At 41.1% G+C, this 21,023-nt stretch overlaps 1 protein-coding gene across 2 annotated transcripts in view; it reads left to right on the top strand.

Moving 5' to 3' along the window:
* Positions 1–21,023, top strand: part of FLI1 (Fli-1 proto-oncogene, ETS transcription factor) — a 334,273-nt gene that overhangs the window by 139,184 nt on the left and 174,066 nt on the right. For both annotated transcript variants that reach the window (XM_069224503.1, XM_069224504.1), the window contains exon 2: positions 9,927–10,138. In XM_069224503.1, coding sequence (XP_069080604.1) covers positions 9,927–10,138 — 212 coding nt within the window. The remainder of the gene's footprint in view (positions 1–9,926; positions 10,139–21,023) is intronic.

Genomic DNA, 21,023 nt, shown 5'->3' with positions numbered 1-21,023 from the left:
AGCCATGGTGCTTACAGCGCGAACAGGCACAACAGTGTGAACTTGATCAGCGGTGTTGAAGCACTGGTCACATTGTTCACAGTTACCTAATCAGAGTCATTTCTTGTGGCTCTCCCCTTAAAACACTTGAACTTGGTAAATGCTTTACATAAAACAGAAATCCTCAAAGCGAAAGCGGCTCGAAAGCGGCTTTACCGGCACAGTGGGAGAGCCAATACTACAATATTCACTGCACTCAGAAAAACTCTTTCTTTTCCACAACATGTTTGCCCATAACGCAGCCTGTAGTGTTCCTGGGACAAAAAGACCACCACCAAAACGTTCATCACAACACGCTCTTTCTGTCTAGGTCATCTCTGGGTCCCCATGCTACTTTAGTAGGGACCCCAAAATATTGATCCCTCCCATCCTTCGATGTCCTTTTTGAAGCATGCTTATGGTTAGAACTTTTGTTTTATAGCTGAGAATAGATTATATTTTTAGGACCTTGTTTGTGATGTCATTGTTTTAGGCCTGCTATTTCTGAAAATATAAAATGCACTATGCTTTCTAGAGGTTAAATATATCAATGCAGTGCATTACTTTTTGCTATTTTCTTTTTGTGAGATTATGTTCTTTAGTGGCTGAATATATGGTTACATGACCATGTTTCTTACAAATGCTATTTTCATTATGGTGTTCTCTTGGGGCTGTTTAAAGCATTACAGTCATATCAACATACTAAACTATTTGTGGCACTGAGACTTTGCCCATAATGCTTTGCAGGGCTTTACTTCTACACAACATTTTTGCCCATAATTCAGTCCGTGGTGTTCCTAGGACATTGGACGACCACCAAAACGTTCAGCACGATACGCTGTTTCTGTCTAGGTCATATCTGGGTTTTCACACTAGGTTAGTGGGGACTCAAAACGAATAGCCCTCCCACCTTTGCGTGCATGTTTAAAGCATTGTAATGGCTGGAATTGTTTTTGCTTTTAGGTTGTGTTTTAAGGGTCTTGTTTGTAATGTCATGTTATAGACCTTCTATGCTTGAGCATGAGTAATGTACTATGCTCTCTAGGGGCTACACATATGGTTTCTCTGCATTGTTTATTGTCATTTTCTTGCTGTAATATTTACTGCCATTTTCTTTTTGTGCCCTTATGCTCTCTAGGGGCTACATATTTATAATTACATGACCATGTTTCTTACAAATGCTATTTTCATTGTGGTGTCCTCTAGGGCTGTTCTTAGTATTTCAGTCATAGCAGCATATTAAAATATTCATGGCACAAAAACTTGCCCCATAATTCTTTGCAGGGCATTATTTTAACAAAACATTTTTGCTCATAACTCAGCCTGTAGTGGTGCCAGGACAGTGGGGCCACCTTCAGAGCATTGCCCACAATGTACTCTTTCGTTCCACATCCTCTCTGAGTCCCCACACTATGTCAGTGTGGACTACAAAATAATAACCCCTCCCACCATTCACAACCTTTTAAGCTTTCTAGTGGCACAAACTTTTTTTATTTTTTTTATAGAGTTTGAAGATGTTTTGTATTAAAGTCCTGGTTTGTAATATATTTGTAGTAGGCCTGGTAGTTTTAAAAATGTTCTCTAGGGGCTAAGTATATGGCTACACTGCATTACTTTCTTCTGTTATTTCTTTAATTGCTTTTTGCTCTTTAGGGGCTCACAATATGGTTACATGAACATGTTTCTTGACAAATGATTGTTTTGTCATGGTGCCCTTTAGGGACTGTTTTGAATGTTACAGTCTAATTCCAAAACTTTATTTCTGATACAGGTTTAAATGATAATTGTATATGTTTTGATAATTTCTCCTTATTGCAATTGTGACCATAATTCAGGCCAATTTAACATCCTTCTTACAGTATGACTGTTTGAACACTCTTGAGATGTTCGGGTGACCCTTCTAGTTTATTTCTCGTCTGTGGCTATCTTGTGTCTTTTTTGGGGAATTGTGTTAGCCAGCCAGCAACTCTGATGATGGGGTGGTGAAAGTGGTTTTCTATTGGAATTAGCATGGCAGGTTTAAATTAGGATGCTGAATGGCAACATTTTCATTTTTTGCTGCAGATAGAGGAAGGAGGTAAATTGTAGCACTTTAGTTATATGCAGGGTCACTGGATTAATATGGCAGGAAAAGACAAAATTATGAGGAAGGGTTGACCAATTTGTGTGGCAAGAAAAGCCCAGTTATGAATTTACAATGCCAATAGCTCTAACTGAAGCAAATGTAAGACCTATTGCATTGCAAATGCTTGTCTTAATTACTCACACCTCTCCATCCTATGTATGCTTTTTTTTCACCCCATCCCCTATGCCACCACTTTTTGTTCCTCCCCTTGGCATGTCTTTCCAGCACATTCTTATTAGAGTCCAGGGCTGGGTATTTGAAAGGATATGGGACATTAAAGAACATCCTTTGGGTTTCAGTTTAACCTCGTGGGCAGTGACATATTTGCACCACATGGTTTTTCTTCCTGCCTTCATTTGGTTGGTGCAGCTATCAAACATGCTCGGTCAAGACACAACATCTATTCATTAGGAGAGTCGGTTGTGTTGTTAAGTTATGCACCTCTTGGGCAAGATACTCCACATTGTGTGATTCATAAAGAATGTGCCCCAAGGAATGCAGGCTGCTTTTAAAAAACATGTTTTATAGGGTAGATAAGTATGATTATAATACAGTGGATGGGAAATCCTCTACATTTGTGACTATCTCATACACCAAACTGTAGAGCAGATGATAAGTACACAGGTCTGCGTTTGAGCTCCTAATTCCCCTAATATGTTCCTGTATCATGGTTGAGTAAGAGCATAATAGCTTGAGTGACATGGCAGAAATTCTTTGCTTGCCAAGTAGCAGAGGATTTTTTGGGAGAGGCTTTGAGGGTCAGACACTCATTTTTTAACTGATAAGTTGAACTCTGACAGGTTATTGAAGCAGGTATTCGGACTGGTTCATTTTGCTATTTTGAAAGGAATAAGGGTTTGCCATTGACTGAGCACATTTTAGGTTGTACATAAGCCATTTATTTTAATGCCAATAAAATATCTTAATTGTCTAAAAAAATGAGTAATAGGAAAGTTACAAGTTCCGTACCCACACTGCTTAATTTCAGCAGGTGGTTTTCGGTGCTTTGCACCAGCACTTAGAGGCAGATTTAAGTGCCCCTTGCCACATTAGCGCTGCCTTAGTGTCATTGTTTGATGCTATAGCAGCGCTAAGGTGGCTTTTTCCCCACACTATATTTACATGCTTGCATTGCGCCACTTTGTAGCCCTTTGTTCAACATTATGCCTGCGTCACGCATAATGTATGCAAGAGGGGCAATTTCTTTGTGCCATTTTTTTCAGCATTTTTACAATGGGCCTATATGAACTGTTCAGGGTTAGCCCCAAAATTTTGCCACTAACCCTGAACAGTACGTCATTAGCATCAAGAATTCTGACACTATTGCCCCCCTACCGTGCGTCATGGAGCACCGTATTTTAAATACGCCGCACACATGGTGGTGGTAGGGGGTAGCGCTAAAGGACTCAAGGAAAGTGGCACTGTACTGGGTGCAGTGCCACTTTTCTTAAAGCTGCCTCTTAGTTCTCAACACTGGCACCAATGACAGTCTACCACATGATGGCGCTGTCTAATTTTAAGATGAGCATAATAACAATGTTTGACACTTCATTGTATATCACAGATGAATAGTACCTGCCACCCATGCCTTTTTATATTTGTCATATACCTATATTGGTAGCGCTGGCAGCGGCAATGGGTGGTGCAAGCTGCAGGGGCGTTCTGAGAAGCGTCCTGACTCTTACCTTTTCCCAAATTAAGCACTGCATTCCTGAAAAGACTAAGCCGGCCTTTACCCTGGACCCGTATCACGTCTCAGCTCTCCGGCCACGTGATTAAGTAAAGAAAGTCTATGATCCTGAGAGGAATAGTGTTTGTCTTCAGCTCCTCCAAAATGGATTGAGAAATGAGTGGGAAACCCCAAAATTATTTGCCGATTTGCCGTACTGTAAAGTGGTGGATTTGGGTGTTTTGCTGACTAGGGAACACAAAGACGCATTAACATCCCTGTGGATCTGATCTCTGCTGTCACTAAAACATGCATTAACTCGGCGATATTTTGAGTTATTGTTTGTGCTCAAGACACCAAAAAGAAGGGCACAGACCGCTACTGTGCTGCAGCGGCACAGAGCACGGCATCATGAGATGGCTTCTGATATCCCTCTTCCAGCACTTTTTGAAGGGATTTTAGACTTTATTTTGGGATTAATCATTTGGTGAAAGATTACAGATACGCCAAGTAGTGAGAAATGCATTTTTTAGTCTGGTAGATAATTAAATGGTGTGAACTGTTCTTAGGATGTAAAAAAACGTCTCAAGAATATACTGCACCACATGAAACATACATAAGGCAGGTAACAGTGAAGGAAGCAGAGCCAAGCACCCAGGTCAATTCTTGTTCAAATATAAATGTAAAATGATAAAAGCTCCTTTTTCCAAACAATGGGCATGAGACACTTCGGCGACATACACGTTACAATACTCACTGGATGCAGATGCACGTTTTATCACAGACATGTCTTATTTTGCCCATAAAGAATGAAAACCATTCTATATCCTTCCTATACAAATGAGGTATGCTTTGTGTTCCTTTTCACCTGCCATATAATGACTCTAATCTTATCCCTTAAGAGGTAACTTTCTCCTTTTTGACGTTTACCTTTATTTGACTTTTGTTTAATTTTCAATATTCATGACATTCACATACTTTTGATCCTGTGTATGGATCTAGGGCCGTAATGTACAATGGGGCGCATTCTCCTTGTTTGCGCCGGGCGCACCTTTCAAAAGGTGCGCCCAGCGCAAACAGGAAGAATGTGCCGTATTAGTTTGAATGCGCTGCTTCTAGGGTCGCCACAAACTCACGCTTTCCTGGGGGCAGCGCATTCAAGTGAAAAATGGAGCAGCTGCTTTAAAGGCGCCCTGTGTTTCACTGTGCAGGTGGCACTTTTAAGGGGGATTCGAGATCCCTCTGCAGGCAGTTGTAGAGAGGGACTGCACCTGCCAGCAGGGGGATGTCTTGAGGGGTCCATTAGACACCCTTTTCCTCCCTCCATAGGGCTGCAGTCAGGGGCACACTGACAGTGCACCACCTTTGCTCTGATGCTCCGTCAGCGCACCTCCTGACAGTTTCTTTGCCTCTACGCCCAAGTCTATGATATGGTGCGGGCGCAGAGGCAAAGGGATTTCCTTATTTGCTTGGGCTCATGTCCCCATGTAAATAAGGGAACACCCTCTGGTGATAGTGCCGGCGCTATATGTGCGTCAGCGCTTTCTGTATTACAGAATGGTCGCACAAACATCTGTAGCCTTTTCTGTAATATCAAAGAACTCCGGGGGCACGCAAAGGGGGCTCACATGCCCATTGTGCCCCAGGGCACTTTCCATAATACAGACCCTAGTGTATACATTTAGGCATGCTTTACATTTACAACCACAGTTGCATAGACAGGCACACTCAAAAGAATTCATTTAGAATTTTTGTTTTAATTAAAACAAATTGCTGTTTAATTTTGTCCTCACCAGGGACTATCACTTACCTTGATATGTCTTTAGAAATCTCACTTAAGATGTTTGCCACAGAATCGTGCTGGCTGTGCCTTTCTGTGTAATAGTATGTTGGTACAATTATGGAAGAAATACCTCAATAACGTTTGCTTTTTAGACATTATGATAATGGATTGTCTTAACAAAGGCTTGAATGTCAGAAGAAAATTCTAAAACTTCACTTTTTAAGTCAACAATATTTTAATAAGAGTGTGGATGTTAATTCGTTGTAATAACAATGCCTTAGACCTAATAGATACAGCTGGAAATAAAAATAAATTGTAAAGGAAGCCCATTGGAATACACGAAATTGCTAAACTTTCAAGACAAGTGTAAAAATATGAATGGTTTTGAATGACTTGGCTACAGTAGAGTAAGAAATCGGTGTATTGACAAATAGAAATAATATGAATTTTTTAAACAGATTAGCCATAAACAAATGTTGCTTTCATTGTTAGAAGATTAACGTGTAAGAAATGCAGTTAATTGTTATGGACTTTATATTTGAGGAAATTAGGTAGAAATCAAATGTTATGTTAATTATTTATTATATAAATTATTTAGATGAATGAAAGAGATGACTTACTAACTGAATATGAGGTTAAATGATTTAAATTCATCAAAACGAAATACACTGAATGCAAGCAGTATTCCACATACAGACGCTGTTTATTGACAGCTATCAAGGGTGACTTGTGGGCCCACCTTGCCCCTTCTACATGGTGTTAGGTGTGTTCTTTATAGACAGTGCTCTTCAAAAAGTCTAATAACGGGCCTAGGTATACCTTCGAATGCAGGCCATTGCCTTTAGAGACGTTTCTACATACCAACCTGAAACAACCAAACATTAGATGTCTTTTGAGCAGCGAATTATTGAAGCCAAGGACGAAATGTATGAACGCCAGACACTTCTATATGATATGTAGTGGAAGCCTTTAATTCTGTCAAACTGCTACAATTAGGACCATGAGCTGAGTGCAGGGAAAAGAAAGTGTTTGACATGGCATTATTCATGGAATGTGAGAAACAAAAGGCTTTTTCATAGTTTTAATTTAGCAGATGATACACATTGCCTGTCTTGGGACCGAAGATTCAAATAAATAAATAGAAATGTTAATACTCCACTTTCCCATTTCCTCATTCTTAACCCCTACCACAGCCTGGCAATCCCTCACATTTGTCCCTCTTCTCCCATCATACACTAACCAGCTGAACTTTCCTCATTGCAATATTTTCTAACCTAAACAAGGAAATCGCCTCTAATCGCACATGTTAAATTTGTCTACCATTCAGTCACTCCACTGAGTAGCTTACAGCATCAGAATTTAAAGGAAAACACTTGGAGGTCTAAATAACTTTCCACGGGACTTGAATGTAAAGCAAATGCTCAGCCATTTAGTGCTCTTCAGTAACTCAAGGAGAAGATTTATGGGCCTTCAAGTAAAGAGAATCTCCTTTGCAGTCATGCTATACCTTCTCCTTCAAATGCCAAATGAGTGAGCTCAGCAGCCTGCCCTAACCGTAGCGCCATACGTGCTCTCTTTATTTGCCTTGGCCTAGTCTTTAATATAACATAGGGTACGCAATACAAGTCAAACCCTGGCAAAAATCTTTTGCTATTTTAAATATGTCAGGTACTTATTTGCTTGACTGTGGTCAGCCAAAATGCAGTTCTGCAGTGACATTGACTATCCTTCAATATGACTGTGAGTATCTTGCCTGAGAATGGCATGGGCTCCTGTTACTTGCAGTGGGATAGCTTGTCTTTGGATATTAACGAGAATACATATCTCCTGGTGTTAGATAATAGAAACAGAATGGATACAAGTGTGTGTATGTATTTACCCAATTCACAATGGAAAATACTTTGGACAAGATTGGTGACTACCATTGATAATCTGTGGTTGGAATGGAGAGCTGAAGCAGTCCAATATGGAATACAGTCTACACCAAGGGACTATTTGTATTCCCTGCAGAGAAGCCCTGAGGTTGAAGTAATGTGTGTAACCAGGTATGTTCATCATTACCTGTGTTGGTGCAGTTTCACATAAAATTTCTTGAATAATGATCTCCAAAATTTTAGACTTTCTCAGTCATGACATTGACTAGCTGCAAGCCTCTTAATTGGTATCAATGTTACCTTCTACACTTTTGACAACACATTTCGCTACCTAAGACTAAATACTGATCCAGACCTTGGAGCAATTTCTCAAAACATCGACATTTCAAACATCCACACCCATGCAGACATGTATTCTTTCAAGGAGGCTGAACTTTTAAGTACATTCCAGTATGAGGGTACTTAAGGAGAAACCCCTGGGTGTTTGGTGTTTTTTGTAGTGATTGTGAAAAAGAAGAAATACATGTTTGTTCTGCAATTGAAGCAGTGGCATACAGTGCAGAAAAAAGTCTGGCTTTTCAGGTTTTGTCTACAAGCTTTTTTCTCAAGCAGAGAAATGTGTATTGAAATCAATGAGTGAAATACTGGACTTCATTGCTTTGTTGGCTGTATTTAAAGGATACGAAAAGTCTGTATTATGTACTTAAGAAATTAGAGTTTTGGTTAGACAAGTGTAACTTTATTAAACACACACTGTGTCTGCAGTGAAGAGATTGATGGAGATGTAGCTCATACATACATCTACCAATCATGCTAAAAACACACAAACAGTCACATACATACACATACATGTCTGCCATGTTAATGATAGATCCCATTAACAAGTTCAGGAAGCCGCTTGCAACAGACACCAAGACTTTACTGGGAAAACGTCCCTTGCTATGAGCTATAGCTTTAACAGCATAGACACGAGGTGACTTGCTGCATTCGTTAGCTTTCAATGTCGCAGGGCTTTCAAATGGCCACTTGCAAAAACAAGCATTTGGCAAAGCAGCCAGTGTGTGTTTTTAAGTACATTAGTGCTGGATGCTCTATAGTCCTTTTTTAATTATTATTTTTAGCCATGTTGCTCAGCAGCCACACTGCTGTTTAGCATAGCTACACATTGTTGCCAGAGTCAGCAATGTCTATGCTGTACAGCATGAATAGAAGGCAATGGAGGAGCCAATAGTCTCAAAGGCGAGGCCTATTGGCTTTACCAATGCTTGTTAGGTCTCAGCACAGCACCTCTGTGATTCTCAGCAAATCAGTTAATCTCCCCCTCCCCATGTGTGAAAAAGAAAAAAAAAAACATCTTGCAAAAAATCCTATCACATAAAGAAAGCAATTGCGTTGATGTCCATGTCTTAGTGAAAATGTATTTGGAAGCAGATAACATATGTAGTCACAATAAAAGGAGATAAAATCTTTTATTACAGTATGCATCCATTTCAAAGGAGTATAATGTGTGTGGCATAGTATACAAATGGCAAGAGGTTCAACAAAGATGACAGAGCAGAAGAAAATAAAAATAAAAGAACCACCTCACTTACAGCGTGATCAATAGAAAGACAGCAAACAATCTGAAGCTGCCAGTTCTTGTTCCATGCTCCAGCCAAAATAAGAGGAAGTGAAGCCAGCACGCTATGGCCAATTAGAAGGCAGCAAATAAGAGTGACAATGAATGTAATCAATGGGCGGCCTCAAGCACCTTGTTATATACAATAGCTCTCAAACATGAGAGTGCATGCCTGTCACAGGCGAGATTTAAAAATGATGTAACACACAATAATGAAATGTATAATTTATTTATCATGTTGCTAGTGTACTGAATTAGGGCTAGGAGAGCTCAGCACTCTTTGACACTGTACAGCAAGCGTTTCTCATCTGGCAACACGAGATCCAAATTAAACATTGGCTATAGTCCCAGGGCCATAACTTCTACATTTTTATGTCCGTTAAAATTAAATTACTTTTGCCTGGAATTATAAATTAGGGTTTGATATGCTCGTACAGCTGCTAAAACATTTCCTTGACATGTAAGGCTATCCCAGTAATCATTGGTATTCAATCAGAGATCATAGGGCAATTAGTTGGATAATTTATCCTTCAGCAATTGAAATGTGTCAACACAAAAGAGGAGGTATAATGGTTTTTTGTGTTTACTGTCCATCTTCCCTCTGGGGCACATACATGCTAACAATTACAAAAGATGGTACTGTAATGGTAAAATGAGGGCAGATAGATCCATATGTGTGCAGACAACATACATCCACGTGACTGGTATCCTTCAAGGCAATGATATTTTTTCACGATGGGTGTGTGATGGGGCAGCCATGCTTGCAGCTTGTGTGGGACCCTAGCACCTGGTTCAGTTACTGTGGAACTAATGTGTTTCGGTTTCTTTTCTTCCACCAGGAGGCACTGTCGATAGTGAGTGACGACCAGTCACTCTTCGAGTCAACATACGGCGCTGCAGCCCACATCCCAAAGACTGACATGACTGCTTCAGGGAACCCAGACTATGGACAACCTCACAAAATCAACCCCTTACAACCACAGCAAGAGTGGATCAACCAGCCTGCACGGGTGAATATCAAGAGGGAATATGATCACATGAATGGATCCAGGTAAGTACAAAAGACTATCAATGCATCCTTCTTTCTTTCTTCCTAGCCTTACCCTCCCACTAACTCCACTCCAGTAAAGGAAGTTATTTACTTTCTCCCTTTTTTAGAAATCTGCTCCAGCCATTGGTCTATGTCTTATTCCAATCCTCCTTTTTCTTCATCACTTCCTTTGTTTGCATTCCACACCCTTTCTTCAATCAAACTTTTACCCCGATCCCTTTCTCTCTTCCACCTTTAAGTATATATCTATATCTTTCCTGTTTAACTCCTACTTTCCATTGTCTTCATGCATTCATTCTTCTCCCTAATAATTCCGATGCGTAATTCCTTTGATTTCCATTGCCTTCATGTACTGTCTTTTTTTAGGGTCGAGCCTGCATTGCATGCGCTCGCGCATGCGTATCGCAGCGAGACGCTTTAGTTATTAGAAAAGGGCTTGGAGCCTTGTCGATGTCACGTCAGTGTGTTTGATTGGTTCGTGGGCTTGCCTAGTAAAATCTGCTTGCTTTCATTAGTGGAAGGCACGCACACGTCATGCCTTTTCCGGTGGTTAGCCCTCCTCGAGCGCAGCGACCAAGTACAGAAAACATGCGAGGCTCGCTGTTTTCTGTCGGATCGTGGACTACTTTTTCTCTATTTTCCTAGCGCGATTTCGCTTGGCAGAAGTCGAGCTCTTACACAGTCAATTTCACTTTTTTACGTGCATAAAAGCACTTTTGCCGATAGATGAAAAGTCGGGTTAGGAATTTACAACGCGATCCGCTCTTTCTAACTTGAGCATTGTATTTAGTTGTTCTTTAATCATCTCCTAGTTACCTCGTAACTTCCCTATCTATTTTAATGTGAGAGTAGCTCTCACTGTCTATAGAAATTCATTCACACAGTCTTTCTGCACTATGTGATTCGCTCTCATTTTACCTGGAGCTTCATCTCACTTTGTGTTATTATGTATTGTGAAACCTACTCTGTGTCTGAGTGTAGCGGCAACTTTCAAGTGACCCAAAGGTCTTGACGTTCAAATTTACATTAATTACTTTCCTGAAATTGCTGTCATCAGAGTCGAGGTCGAGAGGCGGGAATAGTGAGATAAGCCATATAGACAGGGTATTCTGCTTGAAAACATGCGTGTCCTCCCGGACAAGTATTCAATCTGACCCTAGGCATTTACTTGACCAGCGCTATGGCGACAGGTCGGAGCCATATGATAGGTTAAGGGCCTTTTGGACGAGGCAAACGGCCTTGAGTTCAGCTCAATATCTGGCCAGGCACAGTGTCTGTGTGTAAACTTCCATCTCATTTGCCATATGTATATATTGTAAAAACCATTTACTTTTTCTGCGCGTATTCATTTCATTGTTATTTATCGGTGTGTACGTTGGGATTCCTTCTTATTGTATAAGAGAGTTGTTGGATTCACCGGCCCTGCCTTTGTCTGAAGGTTTCAGTCTCAAGGATGGCGGGCATTGTCAGATAGTACCTCGGTGTAAATGAGATTAACACTCATTGCTTTTTAGTAATGGGCACGTGCTGTCTATGTATATTGTGGCATTCCCTCGTACTGCCTCTCTTTACTTTGGCTCTGTGTGCACTGTACGAATCACTTGTACTACCTATTTTTATTGTGATATACATCATTATGGCCCTTGCTTACTTTGAAATTCTCTATTTTTTATTTTTATTTTAAATTTAATTTTATTTATACAAGATAAACACGCATAAGCAATTGTCAACAAGCCTTCACACCAGAGCGTATAAACATCGATTCTCAAGAGATTGCTTGCCAGTCCACTCAAGCTTTGTATCTTAATCGCCTTTATTTGATGTGAGATTAATAAAACGCATTCTCATTTTGAGCAATGATAAATCAGTGCCATTGAATTTGATTAATGTGAGATTCATCCTAATCTCCTTTGCTTGATATGAGGGTTATTATTAATGAAAGTAATATGATATCTATCTCATAGTTTTTTATTTTATTTTATTTTATGTGCAAGCTTGTCTTTTTTGTGCAATTTGAAAGCAAATTCAAGCTACAGCTCCTTAGTTTTTAGGTCTCGCCTACCAGACAGCACATACTGTCTGTTTGCAAAAAAGACATACAGCCTACCCATTGCTTACCTTTTCTTGCCTTATTTTCTTGTGTTCTAATCCTCAGCTGATTTATGTAACTGGTTCTCACAGCATGGTCCGTCTGGATGCCGTATAGGAGGGCAATGGCACATATCTCCTGCTTTGTGGCATTATCTAGAAATCATTTTGTGAAAAAGAGTTTTGTTGAACCTTGCCAATTGACTCAGATTCTCTGGGAAAAGAGACTTTTGGCCAATAGGAATGTGGACAATAAGTGCTATTGCGCAAAAGAAAGTTCCTGTTGGAAAATGTTTGCACTAAGTAGGTCTCTCATTTAACTTTTAAAACTGAAGCGTTTCTTTCACACTTCAAAAAAGGAAATCTCCCACTGAAAAAGAGGATTATTGTTTTAAACTCTATTTTAAAATTTAATTCAAATACTTCCATGCTTTTATGCACATGTTTCATTCCAAGGGTTTTGTTTATTTTATGTAAAATTTTAGGATTAAGTGCATTCTTAAGAGACACTAAGACGTTACTTTAATAATTTATCAGCATTGCTGAGATCAGTTTTGTTTCAGAAATGAAATTACTTTGTGTCATACAGAAATTAAATTGTCTGTTTACATCATTGCATAGACTTTTGTTTTAGTAGAATACTGAAGACAATGTACACATTCCATGTCCACTTTTTTTTGGAGTCCACCTTTTTGGCTATGAACATGTGTCAAAACTATGGATTTAGGGCCATATGTACGAACACATTTTCCCATAGACACAGAATGGGTAAAACCCTTTGCTACATCTGGCCCTTAGTTCCCAAAAATGTTAAAAGTAATCTTTCCAAAACAAAGTGCACAATGTGGAAACTCATGAGGAGAGATAAGATATTAGTTACTTTTTGGATATTGAGCCTCTCGCCTCACTGTCTCGCTATAAATTAGGGTAGTGATGTTAACCTGAGAACAAGAAATGTTTCCATTTGACTTGCAATGTTTTACTATCTTTTTTTCATTGTAGTGTTTTCTTTGGACTTCAAAAGAGTAGTTCAGATGTGGTGGGATGGTGGCGAGACTTAAAAAGTCTCACAAGTCAGCGACTGTGGTATAAATGAAGCTCTGAAAATCCACAGTAACTCGGATTGTGAATTATCTTTGTTGTTTAGCCACCTGCTCTTGGGGACGGTGTGTAGCCTGTTAAGGCAGGTTTGAATCCTGACAGACTTTTTGTTATTATTGCCTGGAAATTATTTAAATGTGTGGACGTCAGATTATGAAACAGTTAACACGTTTTGTACTGTTTTTTGTGTAGTTAGAGGAATGTGGTTATATCAAATTCCATCAAGAAAAAAACTGACCAAAGCCACCAAAACAAATGAAGGGTGGTAAATGGCATCAAGGGGCTTGAACTTGTCTAATAATGCTAAATAGAAGAATACGTCAGAATTACTTAAAAAGATGAGCCAAGGCTTTGCAGAAGTAGGTATGCTTGGTGATACAGCGCAGGTGACAAAAGTTTTCACAACTTGGTGGCAAGAAAGCAAAGGCCCTGTCTCTCAGTGGGCTTGCTTGAAACTAGGAGCTGATGCCATAGTGTGGGAGGACAAGTGGCGAGAGTATGAAGGGCTTTATCATGAAATTTGGGTGTGACTTCCAGGAGCACATGTGCCATATAGAGTCTAGTGTACCAGGCATAAGAATTTTAACTCAGTTCTCTGTTCTGCCGGAAGCCAATTAAATTTATGATGCACCTCCATCACATATTCAAATGTATGCAGCACAAAACAGACTAATAGATAAGATCCAAAGATGTTGTACTTTGGTCAGATTCTAAGTAGTAGCCACAGGTAACATTCTTTGGCATACTCGAGTCTGGATGGGGTTGCAGTATCTACCATTAAGGCTCTCATCTGCTGAGGGATAGCTGGGAGGATTTCTTCACAAATGTCACTGTGTACCCAGTCCATCAAACTGATGGTCCTCCTGCCTCATTTAGAATTGGGCAGACCATATGTATTCTGTTTAGAGGGCACCCCTATTGGCTCAGTTGACAGAATACTTCCTAAGAGAGTAGGGACCATCTGAGGACAGACGGTGAACGTCACAGGCCATAACTCAGCATCAAATCACTAAATTACTGACCGCACCCAAGTTTGCTTAAATGTGCTCTTTTCTATTCCAATGTATTATTTTAAACCTCTCATTTCTTCTTAGATACCAATAGAAATTAAGCATGATTACTGCTAGCTATTCCCATTCATATGTTGGAAAGGCATAAATGGGTAAAATCAACTGATTTCAAATGTTCCCATACAGTATTACCAGTGATTTATCACTAGATCTTTCTTGAGGGCTTGTTCCCCTGAATTTCTACTAATATTACCAGGTCGATAAAAATGAATACTATTGAGTTGGGATAATAATAACAGGTATTTACAGAAGTAGCAAGTCTGTGTGGGGAACTGATTCCATAACTTCACATTGTATTGTAATTACTATTAATTCTGTGTAGCTTCCTGGACACCTTGTTGATGCATGGTTTGCCCACGCAGACCACCCCGCTGCCTAGATTTTATTTTTGCCAGATTTCCTTTTAGCCCTTAATCTCAAAACGCAACAAGTGCAATGTATCAACAGTAGCTCTTTGTGTGCCAGTTAAGTGCGGCCTACTCGTTCCATTTGTCACCTGCTTCTGTTGCTCTTGTCCCCACATGTGTCAACCTGTGCGTGTTGGTGGAAGCGAGCTCGCGCTTCTGGCTGAGCATTGCGGTCGCGATGCCCCAGGTCTTAAGTGGGCGCTCTTCAGAGGCCGCAGCTGCCTCTTCAGTGCCTGTCGTGAGAGCTCCACCTGCGCCCAAGGGGATTCATTCACGAGTCTGCATTTACTGTCAGCGTCTCTTGTTATGAATGTCAGAATTTATTCAGCGTTGCAGAGAAAAATATTGGGTGACATTCTGTGCTTATCTGCAACGGTTTTCTTTTAAACCTGAGTAAAATTGTCATTAGGCATGCATAGCCCTCTGAAATTCTCGAGTATGGGTGTTTAACTTATTTGTTTTTGCTTCAGGCTGTTATGTTTGTTTATGTAATTTATCCCTGGATGGACATTTGTTCAAGTAGAAGATATTCTGCGGGGACCCGATACCAATGGGTTCTGCATCCCCAGACATTGTCATGTTGAGCAAGTCTCCCACCAGCATCTCACATGACTTTCACATGAAGACTCAATCTTCACGTTAAAGTTTTAATGCAAAATACAGGGCAAGTGCATTTTGGGTAAAATGAGTAATGTAGGTGAAATAACGTGGATTACGGAAGAAAAAACAGTTAGAACACCTCTTTTCCCTATTCACACGGAGGCTTTTTATTTATTTAGGGGTTTTATTAAGTGCTACTTACCACCCAATTGGTCGTGTGAAAGCCCTAGTGGAGTGACACCAAACGGTTCAAGTTTCAGATAAAGCAATGTGTCATGGTCAGGCTTTCCGACCCAATGTCATATAATTGTACCACTCAATAGTTCACACTGCCGCCAAAGGTTTGGGGATTCAGAAGCTCGGAACTGAGTCTACAGGGCAGACGATCTGAGATGTCTGACTGTTGGACTAGAAAAAAACTGCGATAAGATGATCCTGAGATAGAGGCGTTATTCAAATCTTAGGAGGAAAGGTGCATCTTTGGGGACTGCCTGAGTCTGAGGTAGTCGTTTTAAATGTTAGGTGGTTGGGTAAGTAGTTAGAGTTAATGAAGCCCTGTTAATGAAGGAATCAGCCACTGCATCTTTTGTATCTGAATCCATGGGGGAACAATAACTCTCTGTTAGCAGACATGTGACTGAACGTCAGTTCCTAAGGCAGAGAGCCTACCAGTGATATTCAGGGTAAAGTTGTGCAGTGTTGTGTTGACAAGACAGAGGACCTGATTTAGATCTTTGCGGTGCAGCGCACCCGAGAAGCCCGTCAAGTCAACGGTGTTCCGCCCACCGTATTTAGATGTTACAGTCTTGCAGACGGTGTACTGGCGGTGGTTTTCTTACGCAGGGAGGACATTGCGGGACCCAAAGTACATCAGACAATGGCAGTGGCTACTAAATACAGGTAAATCAAACACACACACACTGTCCTAGGTCATATATCTCCCCCTGCATCATACACCACATACACACCATTATCCGTTGACATTCCACCACAACATGTACATGTCACAAACACACATTGATGTACACCCATAATGCAACATACACACACCATTGACAATGCATCCACACAACGCAACCACAACATACTACACAACTACACACACACACACACACTCACACAACATCACAACTACACACATCACAACAGCAACCGCCACAGAACAACACTCACCTGACTGTTGCACGCAGCAGCACAACACAACAAACACACCAACATCAATGTCATAAGCAAGAGGCACACTGTAGAAAGCTGGCCTGGTTTGTAGTGGGTACCTAAGGTTCTTACACCATACACTAGGTCCGGTTATCCCTTATTAGTGAAATGTAGGCAGTGTTCTAGCAGCTTAGGCTGTCTAGGGGTAGCTGTAGCAGAGCAGCCAAGGCTGAACTAGGAGACATGCAAAGCTCTTGCAATACCACTATAGTCACACAGTACTTATACACAATAAAAGACAATACTCAGTGTTACCAAAATAAAGGTACTTTATTTTAGTGACACAAGACCAAAAATATCTTAGAGGCAATACTCCTACTGGAGGTAAGTATTATACACAATATATACACTAGTAATCAAATTCAGGTTACTAAATAGTCATAGAATAGTGCAAACAGTGAAAAACACAATAGATTGCAATGGTCTTAGGGGCAACACAAATCATATACTATAATAGTGGAAAGCGAAAGTCAGATTCCCCCTAAGCAAGTGTAGTGTGTAGAGGGGCGCTGGGAGTGTGAGAAAACACCAAAGGTAAGTAAAATACCCCACCCCAGAGCCCAGGAAAACAGGAGCAAAGAAGAGCAAGTTTCCTCAGAACACACTAGAAGTCGTGGTGAAGGATTATGCAAGAACCAAGCAAGATTGCAAGAAGCCAACAATGTATTCCTGGACCTGAAGACCTGTGGAGAGAGGAAACCAAGTCCAGAAGTCGATGAAGAGTCCAGGAGGAACAGGAGCCCCTGCCAACCACCAGAGATTCCACCACCAGAACACAGTATTTTCTCTGCTTGCATTTGTTTTCTCCCACCTAGTGGGAGCATTTTAAAATCTCCTGCCAAACATTAGCAAACATGCCTTCCCTGTCTGCAGAAGTGTGGGCAAAGAAAGCATGTTCTCTCTCACATGATGGGAGATTTAAACATGCTGCCCCCCCTCTGCTGGTAGAAGGCATCTGTTCTGTTTCCCTGGCTGTACTCCTGAGGGCACGGAAACAGAACAGAAATTGCTCTTGCCCTGAGGAAGCATGCAAAAACAGCTACGCCCTTTTGGATGCCTACAGGGACCCGGCTGATGGTGTGGGGACCTTGGGGCTCACCCTATGAACCCAACATGTGGTTTGCGGGCTTCCCTACCTCTGGCCTTGAGAGAGGGGTCCACAGGGCCCAAGAAGCTTTAGGAGGGGGCGCTCGGCCTTCCCACCCCATTTAAATAACATACTGCTCAGGAGGATGTGTCTTCTGGGCCTATGCTGGTGCAGGGATGAGGACAACACCCCGCTCCCCTTTTAAGCACAATTAGGCCCCAGGAAAGGGGTCCCTGGGACCTAAGGAGGCTCGGGAAGGGGGACGCGTGCCACCCTCCCCTGCGGGCAGGGAAACAGAACAGATATTTCTCCCACCTGGAGGGAGCATGCGAAGAACAGCTGCACTCTCGAGCAGCATGCAGAGAGCCGGCAGGCAGGGTAACTATTGTGTCCTGGGTGTAGGCTCGGACACAGTAACTGAGCCAGCCCTGAGAAGTGGGGTCCCGAGGGCCCTTTAAAGACTCAGAGAGGGGGAGGGCTTTCAGTGAATTTCTAGGGTTTTCTTCATTTGAAGTAATATTTTTTTATGTAAAGCCAAACCCCCTGATGCACACTGCCTTTGAGAAAATGGCTCTAAAGTTATAGGCAAACCAAAAAACACATTTTCTATGGACAAGTAGTCTTATCTATAACCACCTTGTGGTGACCACCACTGGTAACTTGTATATATATATATATATATATATGAGTTTACTCTTTGTTGTCATGGCCTATCACATTTACCCTACCCTTAGCGTTTCATCAGCTTTCCAAACACTGCTCATTATCGCACAAAATAGAAATGACACACTACTTCATAGGTGGTATTCCGAGATTTATTGCTGCACCCAGAATGCTACACAATACGTTTGGGCCCAATGGCATTTGTCAAGTGGCTTGACAAAGGGCATTCAGTCCAAAAGGGACACGATTGAGAGCTCTGAAGCAGAAGCAATGTAAGTGTTTCATAGTGTCAGTGGGTAATAGAGTTGTGAAGATTACATATATATCCACTCCTTGACCTCTCTGCAGAGTGCATAAAGTAGTGGTTGCATATGCACTAGTTGCAATTGCAGCAAAGTGTGGTATATGCAGATGGAAAATTTCAGAAAGATGTGAGGAGTAAAAAGTGAGAAATGTCTAGCAAAGTGAGAGACTGTATGAAAATGATGTGAAGGGTAGAAGAGGACTGATTCAGACACTTCGAAAGCCACTACCTCTTCCACACACTATAATAATGTTTCTGTCACAATTTTGCATATTTTGAATGGAAATATTTTCAATTGTAATTATTCCAACCACAATCATTGTTGTTACTCATTTATTTGATATAGCCAACAAGCATTAGTAGCACCAACAGTTCTTGCTTACGTATATGTGTCAGTTGCTGTGAGACTTGTCTGGATGCAACTACAAGAAAGCTCACTAATACTGGTCAGGTGGAATGCTATGTCAAGCATAGGATTTTAGGTTACATGTTTTAATGTTAGCTTTCTGTGTGTGTGTGTGTGTGTGTGTGTGTTGGGGGGGGAGCAAGTCACAAGGATTTCTATTTACGTTTTTTTGAATATGCCCCTTTTGAGACACAACACTCCCCCAACCCCTTTAAAGCACTGGGAGATAGAAACCATTAAATGTACAGCTAGGTTTAAATCTGCACTTGGAAATAGTGAATAGTGAAAAGGTGTAGAGTTACACCTAGGTTTAGTAGTAAACATATGGAAGAAGTTTATATCTACCTTTGCTACAAGGACCCTAAGGGGAATATTTATAAGCCCCTAGTGCCACATTGTGCCACATTACCTTATTTGTTTTTTTACGCTAATGTGGCCCAACGAGCCCAAAATCCTCGCGCCATATTTACAAAGTGGCACAACGCAGGCATTGCGCCACTTTGTAACCCTTTGCTCTACATTATGCCTGCATCAGGCATAATGTATACAAATGGAGGGGGGGTTCCCCTGTTTTGGGGCAGACAAAATGGTGCAAGGAAATCTAACAGATTTCCTTGCATCATTTGTAAGGGCACTTTTAACGCCTGCTCAGTGCATGCATTAAAAGGGGGCTTCCATTATTTAAAATGGGTCCCTATGTACTCTGCAAGGGTAGTGCCAAATGCCAATATTTTGGCGCTATTCCTGCAGAGTACATCAATTGCGTCAATAAAAATGATGCTATTGCCTCCTACCCTGCGCCTGGTGTGCCTTATCTTAGATGTGGTGCACAAACGGTGGCGGTAGGGGGACGCTAAGGGGCCCAAGGAAAGTGGCGCTGCACTAGTTACAGCGCCACATTTATTAAATATACCCCAGTATCCATTTTCCCCAGTGTGTTCAAAGAGGGGTTTGGCCTTTGCCACCCCTTCAAATTTGTTTTGGTGATGTGGTAGAAAAAGAAATATAGGCCCATATTAACTTTTTTAGTGCCACATTTGCGTCATTTTTTAATGCAAAAGCCGGACAAACTTACAAAATACAATTGTATTTTGTAAGTTTGCACCGCTTTTGCATCAAAAAGTGACCCAAATGAGGCGCTAAAAAAGTATAAATATGGGCCATAGTTGCTCGGATGTGAATGGAAATTCTCTGCTAGTTCGAATGAAGACTGCCAGTCGGAGGAAATGAAAGAGCAGAATCAAAGTTCAATTAGTTCGTTGAAGCTGATTTACACAGCAGAAAATCCAGTACTTTGTCTCACTGTCTCTAACCACCCCCTTCCCCCTCAACAGATTTAAGTCCGTCGCAACTTCATCCGGTGAGCATGTGGCACGGGCCATTTGGAGGATATAAAATCTGTTTTTGGTTCTCTGCACAGAAAAAAATGCAGATTAAAAAAAAACATAAAGAAACCTGTATTTGGACACAGACACCTCCTTTCTCCCAGCTCCCCATTAAAGCAAGGTTGATTCAGAGGAGAACATCAGGAACAAATTAGGGCTGAACTTTGGATATCCCAGCAAATCATTCATCTCGAGAGTTTCATGGAGGTGATTTTCAAATTGAATTCCCCCTTGGCTGCAAAAACATCAATTTCATGCATTTTCTCCCCGGTGAAACTCTGGGGAGAGGTCCAGGAAGCAGACGCAGGAAGGGGAGAAGGAGGGGCCAGATATGAATGTCTGTCTAGCCTTATTAGGCGGGTCCCAGGTATTTATTTATAAGGCATAACAGCTATAATTGCAGGCAGTACACTGACTTACATCCGTGATGTTCGACAGGTTTGTAAGAAAATGACATTTGTATTATATCTGAAAATCATCAGCCAATACGTGCAGTGCATTTGAAACTATTAGTCTTTTTACTGAACTTGCAGTTTCAATAGTTGTGGTCTGGTACATG

Source organism: Pleurodeles waltl, chromosome 3_1 (genome assembly GCF_031143425.1).
Source record: "Pleurodeles waltl isolate 20211129_DDA chromosome 3_1, aPleWal1.hap1.20221129, whole genome shotgun sequence".
Classification (NCBI taxonomy): domain Eukaryota; kingdom Metazoa; phylum Chordata; class Amphibia; order Caudata; family Salamandridae; genus Pleurodeles; species Pleurodeles waltl.
Note: the sequence above shows the minus strand (reverse complement) of the source record. Positions and strands in the feature narration are given on the sequence as shown.